The 15719-nt window shown below is 33.7% G+C and overlaps 1 protein-coding gene across 1 annotated transcript in view; it reads left to right on the top strand.

Moving 5' to 3' along the window:
- Positions 1 to 12289, top strand: part of LOC145268182 (TOG array regulator of axonemal microtubules protein 1-like) — a 156204-nt gene extending 143915 nt beyond the window's left edge. Inside the window, exons 20-24 of the mRNA XM_080123413.1 lie at positions 2965 to 3047; positions 6089 to 6278; positions 8843 to 9059; positions 10152 to 10235; positions 11937 to 12289. Of these exons, the coding sequence (XP_079979539.1) occupies positions 2965 to 3047; positions 6089 to 6278; positions 8843 to 9059; positions 10152 to 10235; positions 11937 to 12196 (834 nt within the window). The 3' untranslated portion in view covers positions 12197 to 12289. The remainder of the gene's footprint in view (positions 1 to 2964; positions 3048 to 6088; positions 6279 to 8842; positions 9060 to 10151; positions 10236 to 11936) is intronic.
- Positions 12290 to 15719: the final 3430 nt, after the last annotated feature.

Below are 15719 nucleotides of genomic sequence, written 5' to 3' on the forward strand. Positions count from 1 at the left end.
ATGTCCCTTCTGATTAATTACAAAATGCCCTGGAAATGTCTCTTCTAGTTAATTACAAAATGCTTCTTCTGATTAATTATAAAATGATGATAATGCTGCAAGATCAGGATAAGATCAGAAGAGTTCACCAAATTGATGCAAGATACCACGACCTGAAGATCCAGAGCTTTGTGATGTTATTGCCAGTCAATATCTGAGAGACGATCATAACACATCACACACGACAAACTATGTTACACGTTGAACATGGTGAACATCTGTAGTATTAAAGACACGTCACATGCTGTTGAGTAACGGTCATATTATACGCACTCGTTTATACACAACATTAGTGTAAGAAATGGGTCTAACTTTTGCATTTATTCATTTGGATACGCCAGAGAGAGAAAGAGATAGATATGTTGTTGCAAATAACTGATATTACAGAATGAAGGCGTTGATATCTTCATCCGAATAATAGTTGTTAAAGTTCTGTAAGATATATACATGGTGAAGAGAAGTGAGTGTGGAGAAAATATTTTGGTGGCTAATGCTGTTTCTTTGCTACATCTGTTCTTGGCTTCCACATGTGTTGAACATCTGTAGTAGTAGTAGTAGTAGTAGTAGTAGTAGTAGTAGTAGTAGTAGTAGTAGTATGAAAAGGGACAGATATTTGGAAAAAGTTAGAATCGAACTCAGTAAGAAAAGTTAAAAAAAAGAATACATATGTAAATCCTAAGAATGCAGAACGATTGTCATGGTTCTCGCAAATAACTAAATATTATTTATAACAGAGATAGATATTTATCCTAGGAATTCAGTCGATTGTTCATTCTTTTAGAAATAACTGGATATTAAATATGTCAGTTAAAAGAATGGATAATATGAGTTTATAAATAATGATTAACAAAATATTGAGCAATTCAAATTTGGAATTCTTTGTTTGCCAAAACGTGTTTGGACATACACAGGTAAAATCTACATGAATAAATTTCATGTGGCGAAGCAAGCCTCTGACGTCATCAACAAAGGAGATTCTCAATATATTGAGACAGGGTTCGAGGTTAGAGGTCACAGACAGTGAGAGATAGAGCCAGAGAGAGCTCGAGTCGGCCACACTGGGTACTGACTGTTGTCTTCGTCTGTCATCATTCCAAGTAAAAGGAAAAGGTGAATGTGTTTTGTCTATCATCTTGTAAACAAACTCTGTATAACTCCTTTCAAGTGTTAACTGTCTGTTCCTCCGCCATCATCATGTGAAGTATCTCCCCCCTCTATCAGTGTCAACAAGAACTGTTGCATAAATGTCTCACCTCCGTATTATAATATGATAAAAGAATTATCATCACAGTCGTCGTCACGATGTAAACAGTATGAAAATGTCATTATCATCCTTGTTCTGAGTCCCCGTTATATGTTTTCTCGATATTTCCCCCAACTACACAACAGTAGTAGTAGTAGTAGTAGTAGTAGTAGTAGTAGTAGTAGTAGTAGTCCTTACGAGCGTCTGCGAGGCCTGTTTGTTTCTTTGAAACACCAGAACAGAACTGTAGTCCAAACCTAATTTTGCTGGGCTGCCTGTGACCGTTCTTTCCCAACACACCTTAGAGTTATTAATGCCTTAATAGTTTTCATAATAAAAATGTATATATTTCACTTTAAAATGTAGAAAGTTGAGTTTTGGGTCCGGAGATCAGGAAGAACGATAGCTCACACATAAGGATAAGATTAAACATTATATATGTGTGTGTGTCTGAGAAATAAGGTGTTCATCTGGCCTTGCATGATGTTCATGATTTCCAGTCATTTTAACACTATTGACTGTGTTAATGTTGTGACTGTTTTGGGTATTTATAACTATTAATTTCCCTTAATTCTCATGGTGGTTGATAGTGCCCTGGAGGCGACCAAATGGGATCAAAAGTGGGTAGCTGGGTTTGAATCCCCCAACCAGCAAGAATTGTCACTTTCTGCACTGATGGTTGTTTTTGTTTTATGGCATATCAACCTTTTTCGGGTTATTTAATGCCGAATCCAGTGATTCAAAAGAAAAATTTTTAATAGAATACATTTGTTTTTTAAGTCGGTTTCTATTTAACCTATAGTTGGGATCCTAACATGTACTACCAGTCCGGGTCAGAGTGAACCTGAGAGCAATGGCTCCACATTCCCCAAAGCCCACAAGCTGGGGCCACACCACCGGATATAGTTTAAGGTCATATCCAGGACCTTCTGCACTGATGATTGCAAAAGCATGAAACATTAATGCCTGACACACACACACACACACACGCACACACGCACGCACACACACACGCACATATATATACATATATAATTCAATGTCTGTGTGTATGTGCGTGATGTTTATAGAATAGACATCATGCACATACACACAGAATCTATGTAACATCTAAAAGTGCATTCTCATGCAAAATTTATCGGAGAAGACAATGGAAGTGTCCCCAGATGTCTAGATTCATCCATAAAGGAGCTGTGTGAGCATAACGTTTGTCAGGAATGTGGTATAAAAATAACGTTTGTCAGGAATGTGGTATAAAAATAACGTTTGTCAGGAATGTGGTATAAAAATAACGTTTGTCAGGAATGTGGTATAAAAATAACGTTTGTCAGGAATGTGGTATAAAAATAACGTTTGTCAGAAATGTGGTATAAAAATAACGTTTGTCAGGAATGTGGTATAAAAATAACGTTTATCAGGAATGTGGTATAAAAATAACGTTTGTCAGGAATGTGGTATAAAAATAACGTTTGTCAGGAATGTGGTATAAAAATAACGTTTGTCAGGAATGTGGTATAAAAATAACGTTTGTCAGGAATGTGGTATAAAAATAACGTTTGTCAGGAATGTGGTATAAAAATAGCTAGACTGGATCTCAATTAAAGTTTTGTTTGGTTAGTATGATTTTGTTGTTTTAATCATTGTTGAAATCATAATGAAGATTCTTTTTTTTTTCCTTTTAGGGTTTGATGGAAATGTCTTATGATTCTTCTGTCCCTCATTCTGCCAAGTCGTTACCCTCCTCACGGGGTGGGTCAGCTGGAAGGTAAGTCTAAAGCTTTTTATGGAGGGGGTATGCCTTAAAAAATCAGAGTAACTGATATCATAAACAATTTCTTTTGATTCTAAACAAAAAGAAACACGGTTTCCCCTTTAACGTAACCCCATTCTAGTCTGAGGAACTTTCCAACATTAAAATAATTCTTCGTTTTTGTGGTCCTATTGCTCCTCTTCACACCTTCAAACGACTCATCTTGTGATTTTCTTATATTTTAGGAAAAGAACAAAAATCACAAGAAGCAAGAGCAGGTGATTAGGGAGGTTGTTCCAATACATGTGATGATTTTCTCAGTCATTGCTAAGGGAATCATAGACAAGGGCATTCTTTCTATTTACTTGCCTTTCCATGAGGGCAGAGTTAGATACGCGGTTAGTTTTTAATGTGAGTAAAAATCCAGTTCATTCCAATAAAGGGAACATTTAATTAAGACATAAATAAAAAGCCATTAATCTATAAGGATTTCTCCTTCACTTACCGTGGACCAAAAAGATGAAGTGTAATATCAAAACAGATACTGGTACATCTGCAGTTTACAGACAGTGCTAACATAATAATGTCAATAGTTAGAAATCCACTCTTAACAAAGGGGGGAGGCTTTTTTCTCGAGGATAAGGGTTATAAAGGGCTTTTATTAACTATTCTGTATTTTCACATGATAAAAGATCTCATAAAAATTGAATTTAAATTGAAAATACTAAAAAAATAGCCTTGTCTATAAACTGCAGAAGTACCTAGATATTCCACTTTGACTCCTAGCTAAAAGGGAATGCATTGTTGTTGTGAACAAAAGGATGTGTTAATACAAGCATGTTGGAGCAAAACGCTAAGGTTCACAGTTATACATTTCAAAGATAATAACACAATCCGTTTAGCATTCTTGCTCCCATAGCTCACACAGCATATCAATTACTATTCAAACACATCTTGCAGAATGAAAAAATAATTCATCAACATCATAATCATCATATTCGGTATAACATCCATTTCACATGCCGGCATGTGTTGAATGACTTTAAGAAATTGACTTCCAAACTAACTTACAATCTCTGGCCAGGTTTGTATTTAACCCTCTTTCTATCAAAGTCTATCTTTATAACTTCCTACCATGTTTTACTTGACGTTTCTTTGCAAACTAACTCCTGTTATCTTAACAGTTTTACCTCTACTAACCCAAGAACTCTCATCTATTCTATCAATATGATTGCATTGACCAAGTTTATTCTTCTGCGAATACTGCTCAGGTTTAACCTCTCTTCAGGTTCATCAGATCTAAGCCTGATTCATATTACATTTAAAATTTCCAAAATTGTTGATATGTCATAAAACATAAAACCTTATTAAATAAAAACAAACAAAACAAAACAACCTAGTGTTTTAAATTAAATCTTTTTCCTATTTCATTTCTGTAAATTGTCCGAAGAAAAGAAACTTTTGCAAGTGGACTCTCTTATATATATATATATATATATATATATATATATATATATATATATACACATATTTTTTCTCCACCTCCCTCTCTCTCTCTCTCTCTCTCTCTCTCTCTCTCTCGTTCTCTTTCTGCAGATCTTTTTCGATTCAAGCAATGCATCTTGTCTTTACTTCACCTATAGAAGAATTTCCCCATAACCCAAATCCATCTCTTTTATATCTTCTAAGTTTTGGCTGAGAAACGGGAATCTTGTGCTTCCATCAGCCTCGTTTTGCTAATAGCGCATGCATTGTGTCATCTAATTTTAGCTTTGTGGATGTTTGCTTCACAAGTTTGTCATGTTCACAAGCTTGTCATGTCCAGAAGCATATATAATCCACCTTCTCACACTACCTCCTCATCACAAATAAAACATCCAGGAGGCATTTCTCTTTTAGAGGGTACTTCTTTAAAAGGAAACAACACAGTCCTTGTCTTCAAATAGATATCATCTGAAGTTTCCTCCCGTGTGAGTCAGAATTGTCATTTGCTAGACTCGACCTCAAATAAACTAACAGATTATTCTCCTCTTTGTCAGTTGGATCACTTACTAAGAGATATTACCCAAAATATGCTCATGGGTCTGTAGCGGTCTAGGGTATAGAAGGAAATGCGTGTTCATCTCACGTTCGGGTGTCGCCAATTTGTGGTGGATTGGTGGATATATTATATATATCCCCCAGTCATATAAAATAGGAAAAATAGGAGAAATGAATTGCTTTGAGGAAGGAAAAATGAATTGCTTTGAGGAAGGAACGAACAACGCGTTTACTTGAATTAAACGAACTAGTATTTATTTTGTGAAGAAACACATGAAAGAAAAGGGTACAACACGTGTTTAGTTTGGTGTGCGTCTCTCGCTGTTTACTGGTGAGAAGGAAAGTCTATTGTAGTATAGAGAGAAAGAGAGAAAGTCAATCCAGTTTGGTGTGTGTCTCTCTCGCTGTTAGTTGGTGAGAAGGAAAGTCTATTGTAGTATAGAGAGAGAGAGAGAAAATGAGAAAAAGTCAATCCAGGCCATGGAGATAGAAAACGTGTAAGGTGTACGTACTGTCAGTTAACTCTTGCCCCCACACATACGGTAGCAAGGGACGTGATGTGCGTGGGCGCGCACGCCCCAAAAGGGGCGAATGGTTCATCAAACCTCTCCGCTCGGAAGCCGAGTTGGAAAAGGGTTGGAAATAGCTTGTCTCTTGCTTTTATAGGTGTTTCCGGTGGTCTTTTGCGCATGTGTGGATTTCCTTTGAAAGGGGAAGTGACGTTGCCCATGTGTGCATATGTGTGCACATACATGTGTGTACGTTAGCATGTGTGTGTATACATGTGAATGTGAGTGTATGTACGCAAACATGAATATATCTACTTGTGTGTACATGTGCGCGTATGTATATGACAAGAAATATGGCTTGAGATGTGAACGCGTGTTTTTGTGTGAGACTAGAAAAAATTCGTCTGTTAGTCATTTAATGGATATGTTTTCAAGGTAAGTTTCTGCTAGGGTGTAACAAGCAAAACTGATTCTAAATGCTCTTTTTTTTCCTGTTTCTTTTCCCAGTCTATTGAGCGCGCAGATAAGTCCTAAACGGCCAGTATCCTTTAAAAATATAGAATCAATACAGGAAGAAATAAAGAAGATGGGGAACCTTCTTTCGGCAAACGATTGGCGAACAAGACAAAAAGGATTGGAAGCTTTTAAAGAAATGTGTGAAATTCAACCAAAAATTGTTATGACGAATATTACCCAGGTGAACAATTTTTGTAATCATTATTATTAACGACATTAATTATTTTAAATTAGATACCATTGGGAAATTGAGCAAAAACAATTTATTTTATTTGTGACCTATTTGTGTTAAAAATTTAATCTATTATGTAAACAGCAGTTGTGTGTGTGTGCGTGCGTGCGTGTGTGTGTGTGTGTGTGTGACTAAAAATCCAAAATTATGAAAAAAAAAAAAAAGAAAGCACAAGAGAAAAAAATATTTATTCATTGACCCTTAACTGGCACATAGGAGTTTTGTTTTTCAGACATTTTATGTACTAACTTAATTAACTTAACTAACTTAACAGTAACCCTGATTTTTTTATCTAGGAGTTACTTCCCTTATGTCAACTCAGGAATTGTATGCGTGTATGTTTTCAGAAAAAGAAATCGGCTGGGTGGAGGAGAAAGAGAGGGTTGGGGAGTAAGAGTTGCCCTAGGTGAATAATCAAAAATTTAGAAGAAAATTATTTATTATTTGATCCTAAACTGGTGCAGATTTCGTAAGGTTTTCAAAATTTTATGTACCAAAGAAAAGAAACTCTGAATTTTTAATCAAGTAATTAATTCCTTTATGTTGACTCTTTCCTGGGGGAATTTATATAAAGGAGAATTGCATATGTGTACATGAGTATGTGTCCAGAGAGAGGAATGGACTGGGTGGTGAATAAAGAGGAGGGGTAGGGAAAGTGGAAAACGTGGAGTGGGAAAGAGAGGAAGATAGAGAGATGGATAGAGAGAAGTAAAGTGATAGAAGTTTTATGCTACACTTTTTGTCCTGGGCAACACTGAGTTGCTCTGCTAATTATAAATGAATATTATACTCCTATTACAAAATAATCGATTAGTCGATTAAATTCCTTTATTATACACACACCGTATATACCCCATTTAAAAACAATCAGAAAAACCCTTTTATAGTTATTGAAATAGATTTATCATCAGCTTCAACAAAACAAATTATATATAATTATAATCATGTTCATATAACAAATCTCGTTTGGAGCTAAATAAATGAATTGCAACAGGTTTGTATTTCCAGGATCCAAAAACATCATTAAAGCTGAACCAAAATATTTCGGTTACTTTATCCAACCATATTTATTTGTCAGAAAGGTTTTTTACCAAATGAATATCACGTATTTACTATTCCATAAACTAAATTTCTGTATGCGTGTGTGTGTGTGGGGGGGTCTGTCTGTGTATTTATAGATTTATAAAAGTTTCAGAATAAAATGTCTTAAATTATGAATTTTCCATATATTTCAAGAGGAAAAATTTAATAGTCTACATAAATGAGTTCACATACAACGCAAGATATAGTAAAAAGTCATCCCTTCTCACCAGAAAAGTATATTTGGTCAAAATATCATGCAATGAAACACGCACATAAAATCACATAAAATAGTAAGAGAAGCAATATTATAAGACTAACAATTGGTAATCCAAATCGTATGGTTAACTATCCGTGTGTAAATGAAAATATTGTGCGAAATTTCCTTGTCATTGTATACTTCTCATATTTGCATTCTTCTCATTCTCTTGCTTGAATATCTTGATATACCAGTGACAAGACCATTCTTTGTTAAAAGAAGAATTAGATGAAACCAGAACATTTAATACAAACTGCTCCACCTAGAATTTTAATTCATATTTTTTACCAAAGTTGCAGAGTTTGGCGATATAAGGTCGGACTCTGACTTTGACTCCTATTATTCTAAAGATTTTGACTCCAACAGCGACAAGCAAAATTAAAAAATATCTAACTCCAATTTTTTATTTTAAAGTCTTCCAATATCTATTGATTCTACAGATATTAAAAATTCTGACTTTAACCGTTAACATTCTTACAAGACCGACTCTGATTTCTTCCAAAACTTTCAATTACCTCTGATGCTGGCTACAGATGGTAGAATAAGGTTTTTACAGACTTAATCAACTATAATTGATGCATGTTGGATAGTGAGAGCCTTGTTTCTCAAGCTGTACCCAAATGCCTGATATCTACATCTTTTGCCTAAACCTCCGACTTCTCTGACTCTGCAACCCTACATTTTAGCAAGTATTCTTTTTTTATATATTTTTTATATATCTCTAGACTTTAGAAATCTAAAATCTTCACAATCTTCAATACAATGAATTCTGTAAATATCTAGAAATAAAAGAGAAGAAAAAATGACATTTTTTCCTCGATCCCAAAGTCAACAGAGCCCAGGTCATTCTTGAAACAGCTTTTTCTCCTGTTGATTGTGATATGTTGCTGGCCTTGTACAGTTCTAGGAGTTCCACCCTTCCAGGCCTCGCCTTCTCCCTTTGAGAAGTGGTTAGTTAATTGCTAATCACCTGAGGTACTCTTACAAACAAATGCTGATCAGACTACCCAGGCATTTTTTGCAGGCACACCTGCTCTTTCTCTATGATGCTGGCTCTTCAATCCTACATTCCGACTCTTTTTCAAATAATTTTAAAGGTCATTTTACTTTTTAATCAATGTCTGCAGTTTAAAATCTGTGACGTGCTTTATTTATTATCTTTTTATTCCTGTAGGTATTTGATAAATTTTTGCCTCGTCTGAATGATGCAAATAGTAAAGTGAATTTGTTGGCTTTGAAAAGTCTTCACGAAGTCATCCCAATTCTTCACGATTCTATGGGTCCAGTTGTTACTTTGACTGTCAATTCTGTCGCTTCAAATTTATCATCAAAGAATATAGAAATACATAGCACAGCCGTTAAAATTATCGATTCACTTGTGAAATATATTGGTAAGTACATTTCATATATTTCCTATTATTTTTTTTAGTAGTAGTAGTAGTAGTAGTAGTAGTAGTAGTAGTAGTAGTAGTAGTAGTAGTTCTCACATCAGCTGTTTACCAGTTATTTCTCATTGATATCAGCCATCATTTTATTTTCATTCTGGAATCTGAGCAATAGAAAGTCTCTCTTCAATATTTCAGTAATCTCCATTCTCTTTCCAGCCAAATTCTAGATGATTCGAATGTCATCCCTGCTCAGCCTTTCCATCCTTTCAGCTGCCACTTGCTATAGTACCAACAACACTTATTGGCACCACTTCAGTCTGGAGAGAGACAGAAAGTATTATTAATATTATCTAACTCACTAGGTGTTCTCACGCAGGTCATCATCATTGACAAGAACTAGTAGTGTTTCCTTGAATCTGGGTGACAACAAGAATTTGGGTGGAAATAAACCTCCTTAAGGTCCCAGTCTTCTTTACACTCATCTAATGAGGGTCTGGCTAGTGCTTTCCTTCCTCGGTTTTTCCATCCTCCTTTATCCTTCACAACTATTTGGTGTGACACCAGTCGATGCCATCATCATTTGGGCAGGGGGGGGGGTTATACTTAACTTACAATTTTGCAGTTTCAGTTTTCTTTGTTCCATGTGATGTTCCTTTATTAGTCAATCTAATAACCGAACAAATTTTTATAATTAGGATAAAAAATATGAATTGATAGAGGGAAGGCACAGAACAGTATACACCCTCACCTTCCTGCCCATGTTAAGAATGGTTTTCTAAAAAGTAATATTATTATTTAGAAACTCATTCTTGACATGAAGGAGCAAGGAAATCAGCTCTATTCTTGAAGAGCTGCACGTCAAAAGCTGTGTTCCCTTTACCTCCAATTGTTTATCTTGTCCTTTGCTAACATAGGTCCTAACTTCTACTTCCGATCTTTCATCCACATTTCTTCTGCATGTTGAATTCGAACTTCTCATCTCCTTGACAACACTCACTTCTTATCTTCGTCCTTCAAAGCCACCTTAATATATAATACGAATGAATACTTTTACGATGTTAAATGTTATAAATTACATCATGTTTTTTATTACAGAACCATCTGTTTTACTTCGGCCATTTGTAAATCAAGTGACTTCAAATGCCAGACGATGCCCTGAAATTATACCAAAGATTACAGGTTAAGTAATTTTTGATATTGGTTAATTATTGATTAAATATTAGTGAAGTGTTTATCAAATATTGATTAAGTGTTCCTTAGGGGTTGACTTGGTTTTATATATTATTTAAATATTAATTACATATTTAAGTATTGAATAAGTATTGTTTTTTTAATATTGTTTAATATTGTTGAGTGTTGATTAATGATTGATTAAGTATTGATTTTGTATTTTTTTAGGTATTTCAAGTATTCTATAAGTATTGATTAATTATATTTCAGTATTGATTAAATATTGTTTAAGCACTGAGAAGTTATATGAGAATAATATGATGGTATGATGGGTGTGTTATGCGAGCTGTAAAGGCAGGCGTAGATCTTATGACAATTAAAGAGGTGAACAGAATAGGAAGATGTGTGAAGAACAGATTTCAATGGCATGGCTACATTGAAAGTATGGAAAAGAGTTCTTTGGTCAGTAGATGTAGAACAGTTGAGGTAGCAGGGTCAGTTGGCAAGGGAAGGCCAAGGAAAACATGGAAGAAAGTGATCTGAATGGACTTGGAATAAAGAGGAAGAAATAAAAAATTGATCAAATATGGATTAGTTTGGAACACATGGCTTTGTAATAAAAAAAATACATAATTTGTAAAAGCCGTCCAATTCATGCCAATCTTTAAAACAGACATTAAATCGATGATGGTGGTGGTGGTGGTGGTGGTGGTGTTGTAGTAGTAGTAGTAGTAGTAGTAGTAGTAGTAGTAGTAGTAAACGTGAAGATGGTTCCTGCAAACTAATAAAATGCACCACGATCCCTCACTGCAACCAGTAATCTAGATCTCATGTTCAATCGCTGCATTTGTGTCATAACCTGATATGTGTTCTGGTGGTTGACATGACGTCACTGACTTTAGTTGTATTCTCAGGATATTAGCCTTAATGAAAATTTCCACTTGTTGGCTTTGAAAAAGTCTGGTACTCTCCCAGCATCTTTGATGACCAGGCTAGATGATCTTCAATGGTCAAGTCCGGAACTGAGGTCAGTCAGAGAAATGGACATCAACTGAGGAATGAGAAATACACTTAAAACAAGCGAGGCACAGATAACCTAACAAAATATTCTTAATATAAAAATAAGAATTTGTGAATTCTGTGAAAATTGTACTTAAAAGTTTGTTGCTTGTGTTTCTGAGTTAAAGTCTAACTCCAACTAAGTTACTTTACAGTCAAGTTAAGACTTTTGGGTTCTACTTCTCCGGATGAATTGAAGACAATTCTTATTGTATGGGCAAACTCTGCAAAAACTTTTTGTAAACTGAATAAAATCGAAAATAGCCATAAATTATATAAATGGGCAAGGTTACTCGGCATTGTCAGGTCAAATTCCATCTACTTTGCTTAGAATCGTTTCCCTTTAATTTACCAGAGTCCCATCCTCTGTAAGTTTCTCCTGTCAATCAATGTGAAACATTCCCAGTGATTTGCAAGGACCTAACTCCATGGTTTTTCGTCAGCTTCTCACAACTGCATCCCTTAATTCCATCCAGGCTTAGTGTAATCTCATCTAATCTCAAAACTAAGACGGCTTCTAAAATTAAAATCTGAAAAGTTTTAATAAATTTATTTTATGTAAAAAAAAAACAAAACTAATTAACAATATGATGACATTTGAATATGAAATGCTTCTTATATTTTCATTGTTTGATTTTTTTTTTTTTTTAGAATTTGTGGAACGTGAATACAGGTTGAAGCCAAAACAAATTGAGATGCACATTCTACCGATGTTGGTGCATCTTTTGAATTGCGTCAATGGCAGCGGCACTGTACAAGGAGGGAGTAGTAGCATACGACAAGCAACCACAAACCTTATATGCGCCCTCAATCAACAAATGGGGCCTTTATTAATGGAAAAATTTAGTCAAATGGTAGATGTCAAACCGAGACATCAGCAGTACCTTCAAGACATCATGAACCACACATGAGGTTTCAATTAATTTATAAATGAAAATAAAATAAATATTATTATTAAAATAATTTAGGCAGTGGAAGATACTCAACATTTTCTGAGAAACGGTTTAGTCATTGTATAATTTTGATTATTCAGACCACTATTTGTTTAGATTTTCAATGTTTCAGCCGATGTTACTTCCAACCTTTTTTAGGTGCATCTGTTTGAACTTGGGAAACTTCTAGTCGAACACGGGACTCTGGACAGATTTCATGAATTCTGTATTTAACTCACGAGGGTAGATTGTCCCCATTCGGTCAGCCGTAATCGAGTAGGAGTGTTTATGTTATTCTTAGTTATTTTTGTCTGTCGTAAGGATTGAACCTTCAACCTCCAGAAGGCTGTCGTTTAGACTGATTGTTAACCAACAATCTTTACCATTTAGCCATGGGTCCATATAGATATTTTTACTATGGATTTTGGGAGATTTAAACCTAATTTTGTCTAGCTGTGTATTGACATTATTTTTTTACTGTTACTCACATTGCAATTATTTCTAATTATTTATTCTCATAATGTATTCAGTTCTGTGCTAGGTCTACATAGGAGGCCATTGTCGCCCATCATATGTGTTGCTTCTTTGAATATAACAAAGATGAGAATGGTAGTCCTAGATGTTCTAATTTATTATTATAATTATCGGTTCCCATAACATATTTACTTCTATGGTTGGTCTACTTTGGAAATTATTCTCGTCCAATGTAGGCCATTGTTTACTCTCTACAAATCTTCTTTCTCTGGAATTTTTTCTTTATTGTTCAAGGGCAAATAATTTTACCCTTTTACCTTGATGTGGTCAGCTATAACTGATTACTATATTTTTATAGTCTGAATAATACAAATTATCGATTCTCATCTTCAATCATTGTCTTTACATTTGACGACATCAGTTATTACAATCATTATTATTATTATTATCATTATTATTATTGTTATTATTATTGTTATTAGTATTATTATTATTATTATTATTATTATTATTGTTATTGTTGTTGTTTATAATATTAACTTTATTATTAATGGTAATGTCAGTAGATATTACTTTATTTCAATATCTTCCTCTTATCATTGTTATTGTTTCATCTGTTTTCAAAATTAATATCATCTACTTACTTATAGTGTATTTTTCTAAAGGTCATCATTTGGACAGAAAAAAAAAAGCAACGATAGTTAGCAAAAATATAAGTTTTGGCCATTCTCAAACCAAGTTAAAAATTGATTTTTGATTGACTTAGAAAAGTGTCCTGTCCCTCTTTGCACACACACACACACACACACACACACACACACACACACACACACACACACACACACACACACACACACACACAGAGTTTTTTATTTAACTTTTGTTTTGCTGAACAGTTTTTTGTTTATTATTTAAAATCAGGATTTTAAATAATAAACACTTCATTTATAGCATTGCTGTAAAGACAAAAATTTCCAATTTATTCATATAAATAGATAAAAATGAACATTTTCGTAATTTTTATACAAATTTATTTATCTTTTAAATGAGACTGTAAAAATGAAAAGAAAGAAGAAATGAATTTGACTAAACGATGTGTGTGTGTGTGTGTGTGTGTGTGTGTGTGTGTGTGTGTGTGTGTGTGTGTGTGTGTGTGTGTGTGTGTGTGTGTGTGTGGTTTCTCTTTTGAAAACGATAAAAGAGACGATTTTGCATCGCTAGAGAAAGAGAGGAGGTGAAGAAGATTGAGGGAAATGAGGTGGAGCTGAGGATGTGAAAATGATGCCAACTTTTATTTTTTTATTGTTTTTAAAAGAGCTTCCTCCCTACATACACACTAGAGAGAGAGAGAGAGAGAGAGAGAGAGAGAGAGAGAGAGAGAGAGAGAGAGAGAGAGCAGTCACCTCTCACCTTTCTCTATGAGCCTTTATGCCTTATTGGTATATCTTTCTACTTAGCTAAGATATATTAGTTTGGTTTAAATTATCTGCTTTGATAATTAATGAACATATTTTAAGAAAGATTTTCGTAATTTTTTTTTTATCAAATCACTTTAATTATTTACTTTTAATATGAATGAAAATATTGCAGATATATATAGATAGAACAATATCATTACAAATTAATAACACCAAGCACCAATTATTTGTCTGTATTTTATATACAATATTTAAAAAATATTATGCTGTATTATTACTTTAAATACCAGTAAGCTGTTTTATAGGAATATACATGAAAAAACAAAGTGTATTATTTTCAAAATGTTCGAGATGGTATTATATGCTGAGCAATGCATTATGGTTATTAATATTTTCTTTTATTTAAACAAATACATTTGTTAAAAATAAAATTAAAATAACTAAATAATTACATAAATTTTATATTTCCGCAAATTTAAAAAAAATTAAATTAGAAACTTGACTTTTTATGAAACAATAAAAAAAATAATAAACTTTTATTTTTTATATTTCTAAACTTTCATACTTTACATTTCTATAAATAATTTTCTATGGAAGGTTTAAAAGCCAAGAGCAATGCGGAAAGGATCAGAATCACAAGAGGAAAGAAAGAAAAACAAACAAATAGACAGGTATGTTCGAGTAGAGAAATGTCTAACTATTTATTCATTTATCAATCCTCCCCTCATTACATAATTATTTGCAACCAAGTTGTTGTTATGTCTGGTGTATATAAAGTCCATTGGTGGTATGGAACTTTGATTAATTTCGGGAGAAATACCTCCCCTTTTCAAAAAGAAAACAAGAGCATTTTCTTAAATAATTTTCTAAATATTGAAAATATATTCAAATCCAAAACAAGATTTTTAATTTTCACAAATTTTATCAGATAAAATTGTTATAAATAATGTATATATCTATAAAGTGAAATTGTGTGTGCGTGTGTGCATGCGTGCGTGCGTTTCCCTACCAAACTACTCAGTCAATTTTCAGTCTATAGACTCGAGATTTGCCATAAGAGGTATTGAGATTTGGGAAAATCTTTTTAATCGATTTTCGGCCAGAAATTTGGCTTTTCAAAGTTCAATGGGTGTAAACACTTGAAATTTTAGATGTGAGTTACTTGGAAATGGGTTAGACTTTTTAATTGTATTTGAGCCCAAAACATTAAATGTCAAAGGGGTCAAAATTGAGGTCACAGTTTAAAAAAAATCGACTTCTACAGTCTCTACAAAATATACTTAGCCAAGTTTTAATCTAAACATTTTGAATTTTACATAAAGTGTATTCAGACATAGTGCAAGCTTTCTTTATAGGTTTTTGGCCGAAAATTTGGCTGCCAAGGGGTCAAAGTTCATAAGATTTCACCTTTGCGGTCTCTAGCAAACTATTCAGCCAATTTTTGGTCTAAACATTTTAAAATATACATAAAGGATATTCAGACATGCAGCAAACTTTATAATCAGTTTTTGGGCGAAAATTTGGCTGCCAAGAAGTCAAAGTTGAAAGAGTTGACCTTTTCAGACTTTAAATCTCCTCCGACAATTTGGATCTAAGCACTTGAAATTTAA

Source organism: Euprymna scolopes, chromosome 43, assembly GCF_053919585.1.
Source record: "Euprymna scolopes isolate OS-2025 chromosome 43, ASM5391958v1, whole genome shotgun sequence".
Taxonomy (NCBI): Eukaryota; Metazoa; Mollusca; class Cephalopoda; order Sepiida; family Sepiolidae; genus Euprymna; species Euprymna scolopes.